This window comes from Triticum aestivum, chromosome 2A (assembly GCF_018294505.1).
Source record: "Triticum aestivum cultivar Chinese Spring chromosome 2A, IWGSC CS RefSeq v2.1, whole genome shotgun sequence".
In the NCBI taxonomy this organism is placed as follows: Eukaryota; Viridiplantae; Streptophyta; class Magnoliopsida; order Poales; family Poaceae; genus Triticum; species Triticum aestivum.
The window spans coordinates 581,472,858-581,478,835 of record NC_057797.1 but is presented as its reverse complement, the minus strand read 5'-3'; the positions used below and the strand labels follow the sequence as shown (position 1 = coordinate 581,478,835).

The 5,978-nt window shown below is 46.1% G+C and overlaps 1 protein-coding gene across 1 annotated transcript; it reads right to left on the bottom strand.

Annotated features, from left to right (window-relative positions):
* Positions 1-3,802: 3,802 nt before the first annotated feature.
* On the bottom strand, positions 3,803-5,703 carry LOC123185627 (uncharacterized). The gene is made up of 2 exons (XM_044597479.1): positions 4,786-5,703; positions 3,803-3,907 (listed from the first exon to the last, which is right to left on the bottom strand). Exons 1-2 carry the CDS (start codon positions 5,099-5,101, stop codon positions 3,891-3,893), a joined length of 333 nt encoding a protein of 110 aa, XP_044453414.1. The 5' UTR covers positions 5,102-5,703; the 3' UTR covers positions 3,803-3,890.
* Positions 5,704-5,978: the final 275 nt, after the last annotated feature.

Genomic DNA, 5,978 nt, shown 5'->3' with positions numbered 1-5,978 from the left:
TGCATACACTTATAGATCTTAGTGCATTCGTTGCATGGCAATCCCTACTCCTCACATTGATATCGATTGATGGGCATCTCCATAGCCCGTTGGTTAGCCGCATCGATGTGAGACTTTCTTACTTTTTTGTCTTCTCTATATTTACCTTGATCATCATACTCTATTCCACCCGTAGTGTTATATCCATGGCTTGCGCTCATGTATTGCGTAAGAGTTGAAAAATCTGAAGCGCGTTAAAAAGTATGAACCAATTGCTCGACTTGTCATTGGGGTTGTGCATGATAAATACTTTGTGTTAAGAAGACAGAGCATGACAAGACTATATGATTTTGTAGGGATGACTTATTTTAGCATTGATATTTTGAAAGACATGGTTGCTTGTTGATATGCTTGAGTATATAAATTATTATGTCAACAGTAGACTATTGCTTTGAATCACATAAAAAAGTCCAATTGTCCATGCTATAAACAAAAGAATATGATATGACATGATAAACATCACTCCACATCAAAAATTATGTTTTTATCACTTACCTACTCGAGGACGAGTAGGAGTTAAGCTTGGGGATGCTGATACATCTCCAACGTATCTATAATATTTGATTGTTCCATGTTGTTATATTATCAATCTTGGATGTTTTATAATCATTTTATAGTCGTTTTATATCATTTTTTGGTACTAACCTATTGACATAGTGCCAAGTGCCAGTTCTTGTTTTTTCCGTGTTTTTTACATCACAAAAAATCAATATCAGACGGATTCCAAATGCCATGAACCTTTACAGAGATTTTTTATGGACCAGAAGGAACATGTTGGGCCCTGGTTGCACCTGGGGGGAGTCCCGAGGAGGGGACAACCCACCAGGGCGTGCCAGGAGGCCCAGGCGCGCCCTGGTGGATTGTGCCCACCTCGGGTGCCCCCCGGACCGCCTCTTTCCTCTGTAAATACCCAAATATTCCCAAAACCCTAGAGGAGTCGACGAAATATTCATCCAGCCGCCGCAGAGTCCAGAACCACCAGATCCAATCTAGACACCATCTCGGATGGGGTTCACCACCTCCATTGGTGCCTCTCCGATGACGCGTGAGTAGTTATTTGTAGACCTTCGATTCCGTAGTTAGTAGATAGATGGGTTCATCTCTCTCTCTTGATTGTCAATACAATGGTCTCTTGCAGATCCATATGATGTACCTCTTTTTGTGGTGTGTTTGTTGGGCTCTAATGAACTTTGAGTTTATGATCAGTCATATCTTTTTATATCCATGAAAGATATTTGAGTTTCTTTGATCTCTTATATGCATGATCTCTTATAGCCTCATATTTCTTCTCCGATATTTGAGTTTTGTTTGTCCAACTTGATATGTTTATCTTGCAATGGGAAGAGGTGCCCGGTTGTGGGTTCGATCTTACGGTGCTTGATCCTAGTGATAGAAAAGGGAACCGACACGTATGTATCATTGCTACTATGGATAAAAAGACGGGATCTATATCTACGCAATAGATAAACGGATCTTGTCTACATCATGTCATCGTTCGTATTGCATTACTCTGTTTTCCATGAAATTAATACACTAGATGCATGCTGGATAGCAGTCAATGTGCGGTGTAATAGTAGTAGATGCAGGCAGGAGTCGGTCTACTAATCTTGGACGTGATGCCTATGTAATGATCATTGCCTGGATATCGTCATAATTATTTGAGGTTCTATCAAAAACCCAACAGTAATTTGTTTACCCACCTTTGCTATTTTTCTCGAGAGAAGCCACTAGTGAAACCTACGGCCCACGGGTCTTTCTCCTCATATATTTGCTTGCGATCTACTTTCCCTTTGCATTTTATTCAAATCTATTAAACCAAAAATACAAAAATACTTTGCCGCAATTTATTTTATTTGCGATCTATTATTTAAATCTACTACAATTTTCTGGCATTGTTACCCGAAAGGGATTGACAACCCCTTTAACACGTCGGGTTGCAAAGTGTTGTTATTTGTGTGCAGGTGATATTTACGTTGTGTTGCTTGGTTCTCCTACTGGTTCGATAACCTTGGTTTCTTCACTGAAGGAAATACCTATTGTCGTTGTGCTGCATCATCCCTTCCTCTTTGGGGAAATACCGACGCAGTCCTAGCATACAAGAGCTTTTCTGGCGCTATAGTCAGAGAGCAATCAGCACCCAAAGGTAATATTCAAGAAATATCCAAGAAACTAAGCTTGAGGATGCCCCGGAAGGCATCCCCTCTTTCGTTTCCAACATTATCGGTAACCTCACTTGGAGCTATGTTTTTGTAACACCCACAATGCGGCTATATCTCCCACGTGTCGGGGCACGACTTAGAGGCATAGCCGCATGGTAGGCTTGTCGCAAGAGGGGTAATCTTCGCACATTCCATGTACCGAATAAGAAATGGATAAAGAGTTGGCTTACAATCGCCACTTCACACAAATAGCAAGTTAAATATACATCATCCAGAATACAATCAAGGTCCGGCTACGGAACCAAAATAAAAGAAGACAACCCCAAATGCTAGATCCCCGATCGTCCCAAGTAGGCTCCACTATTGATCAACCAGAAACGAAACAACACAACGAACAAGATCTTCTTCGAGCTCCCACTTGTGCTGGGTTGCGTCACCTGTACTGGTATCATCGGCACCTGCAACTATTTGGAAGTATCTGTGAGCCACGAGGACTCAGCAATCTCACACCCGCGAGATCAAGACTATTTAAGCTTATGGGTAGGAAAGGGGTAATGAGGTGGAGCTGCATGCAGGCACTAAGCATATATGGTGGCTAACATATGCAAATAAGAGCGAGAAGAGAAGAAACGCAACGGTCGTGAAACTAGAAGTGATCAAGAAGTGATCTTGAAGCTACTTGCGTTCAAGCATAACACAAGAACCGTGTTCACTTCCCAGACTCCGCCGGAAAGAGACCATCACGGCTACACACACGGTTGATGCATTTTAATTAAGTTAAGTGTCAAGTTCTCTACAACCGGACATTAAAAAATTCCCATCTGCCACATAACCACGGGCACGACTTTCGAAAGTTCAAACCCTACAGGGGTGTCCCAACTTAGCCCATCACAAGCTCTCACGGTCAACGAAGGATATTCCTTCTCCCGGGAAGACCTGACCAATCTCCGAATCCCGGTTACAAGACATTTCGACACTGGTAAAACAAGACCAGCAAAGCCACCCGATGTGTCGACAATCCCGATAGGAGTCGCACGTATCTCGTTCTCAGGGCAACACCGAATGAGACAGGCTACGAGTAAAACCAGCCCTCGAGTTTCCCCGAGGTGGCCCCGCAGGCGGCTCGGTTCGGACCAACACTTAGAGAAGCACTGACCCGGGGGGGGGGTTAAAATAAAGATGACCCTCGGGTTGACCGACCCAAGGGAAGGGTAATAGGTTGTTAGGCAAATGTAAAACCAAGGTTGGGCCTTGCTGGAGGAGTTTTATTCAAAGCGAACTGTCAAGGGGTTCCCATAACACCCAACCGTGTAAGGAACGCAAAATCAAGGAATATAACACCGGTATGACGGAAACTAGGGCGGCAAGAGTGGAACAAAACACCAGGCATAAGGCCGAGCCTTCCATCCTTTACCAAGTATATAGATGCATTAATTAACATAAAAATATTGTGATATCCCAACATATCCATGTTCCAACATGGAACAAACTTCATCTTCACCTGCAGCTAACAACGCTATAAGAGGGGCTGAGCAAAGCGGTAACATAGCCAAACAACGGTTTGCTAGGAAGGTGGGTTAAAGGCTTGACATGGCAATATGGGAGGCATGATATAGCAAGTGGTAGGTAACGCGGCATAGCAATAGAGCGAACAACTAGCAAGCAAAGATAGAAGTGATTTCGAGGGTATGGTCATCTTTCCTGAGATCCTGCAAGGAAGAAGAACGAGTCCATAAAGAAGACAAACAGACATAGTCGAACGGATCCTTACAAACACGATGTTATCGGAACTAACCAGAAGAAGCAACACCAGAAAGAAGCAAACAACATAGTAAACAACCATCACATAAACATGGCATGATGCATGACCAAGTATGATGCATGTCCGGTTTAATGAGGCATGGCATGGAAAAGTGCACAAACAATACTACAAATTAAGTGGAGCTCAATATGCAACGAGTTGCATATTGACGAAACACCACATGACTTATTTAGTTCGATCTTGTTTATGTACCCAACAATATTAAATGTTGATTAACATGGCAAGAGGTGAAGCATATTAAAACTACCTATCTAGACAAGTTTAAATGAAGTCGGAACAACAAACAACAATTCCGGAAAATCCCCATGTGCATATTATGAATTTGGTACTGTTCTGCCCTAAACCCAATTTTAGAGTTGTTAAACATGCAAGATGAGTGCACCATGTTAAACTAGGCATTTTTCTACCCCATTTACATATAAAGTTTGTTAAGTTTGGAGCTACGGTTAATTGGTTATGAAATAGATCATTTTAGCGAGTTATTTAAGCAAATTTAAACAAGCAGCATTTTAAACATTTTAAACATGCATGAAAGTTGGATATTATGAAACTAGACGTAAATCTAAGCATTTTTCATATTTAAAGTTTTCACATGTGATGCACGGTTGAGAAGTTATTAAATGCATGAACATGAAGGGGTTTTCTGAAAAATGGGTAACTCTAGATAATTAACAAATCGTCCAGAACTGAAAAAAAAAACATAACGGACCGAATCTAAAGCATGTTGGGCCAGCAGTGCGCAGGGCACTGGAAGGGTCTCCTCACCTAGTGGCCTTGGGCCGAGTCGAAGGGGAAGCAGGCCGGGGCGCTGCTGGGCCGGATCTAGAGGCGCCGGAGGGGTGGCCCAGGCGAGGCCATGTGCGGTCAACGCGAGGAGCAGGACGAGGCGCTGCTGCTCTCGTCTTCTGAAGAACAGAAACAACAGCGGGACGAGAGGTTCAGAGCGGCAGCGGCGGCGGAGACGAGCGGTTCCAGGTGCGGGGCACCGTTCTCCGGCGAGGTACTTGGCGGCGGCGACGGATTCAGGAGGCTGGCGACATCGGGCGCGGTCGACAGCGAGCTCCTGCGTCAGAACGTCCATGGGCGGCGGCGGCTTTTGCTCCCTGGTGCAGCACAAGAGAGAGAGAGAGAGGGAGATCGTGAGAGAGAAGGAGGCAACCGCAGGAATAAAGACGGCGAGGGGCAGCACATCCTGTGGGCGAGGTGGCCGAAGCTGCTAGTGGACGAAGTTGGAACGAGAATCGAACACGGCAACGCAGGGAACCGAGGGGATCCACGGGAGGACGAGCTCGGGAGGCTTGGCGCGGGGATGTTGGTGCCTGCGGGCTCGAGGAGAAGCAGAAGAGGCCGCGAGACGAGGTGGAGCGGCGCTGGTTTCCGACGATGAGGCGGCTCCTCGGCGGCGCGGGGTCCTGGAGGTGAAGCTCGAGCGAGCTCCTCTCGATCTGCATCGAGGAGGGAGCGAGAGGCTCGGCTGCGGGCCGCCTGGTGGCCGTCGGATCTCTATCCGGCGGTCGCAGATGGATGGATCGGCGGTTGGTGGAGGCTGAGAGGATTTGGATCGGGTGCGGGCTTGGATCGAGGAGGAGCAGAAGAGAGCGATGGTTGGTTGGTAGCTGAAATCGATGAGGAGGGGATCCCGAGGAAGAGGGGAGTGGGTGGAGTGGCGGCGGCGCAATGGGATCGATGGGACAAAGCACCTAGGATCTAGGGTTGGACTTATATATGTTAAGTGGGTTTTTGGGTAGGGGTATTCAGTCCGTCTGATCGTGATCGGACGGCCGGGAAAAATAGATAGGGAAACCAAACAAGAAAACGGAGATGTTTTCGGGATGTTTGGGGATGATCGGGATCCAATAGTGACGACTGTCCGGGTCGGGTTCGGGTAAGTTTCAGATGCGCACGTGAGGGGTCGGTTGGAACTTGTGGGTTGTGCAGAAGGCCTCGGCCTGAGAGGA

Coding starts and splice junctions, on each gene's coding strand:
- LOC123185627 (XM_044597479.1), bottom strand. CDS start 5,101: ATGGACGTTCTGACGCAGGAGCTCGCTGTCGACCGCGCCCGATGTCGC.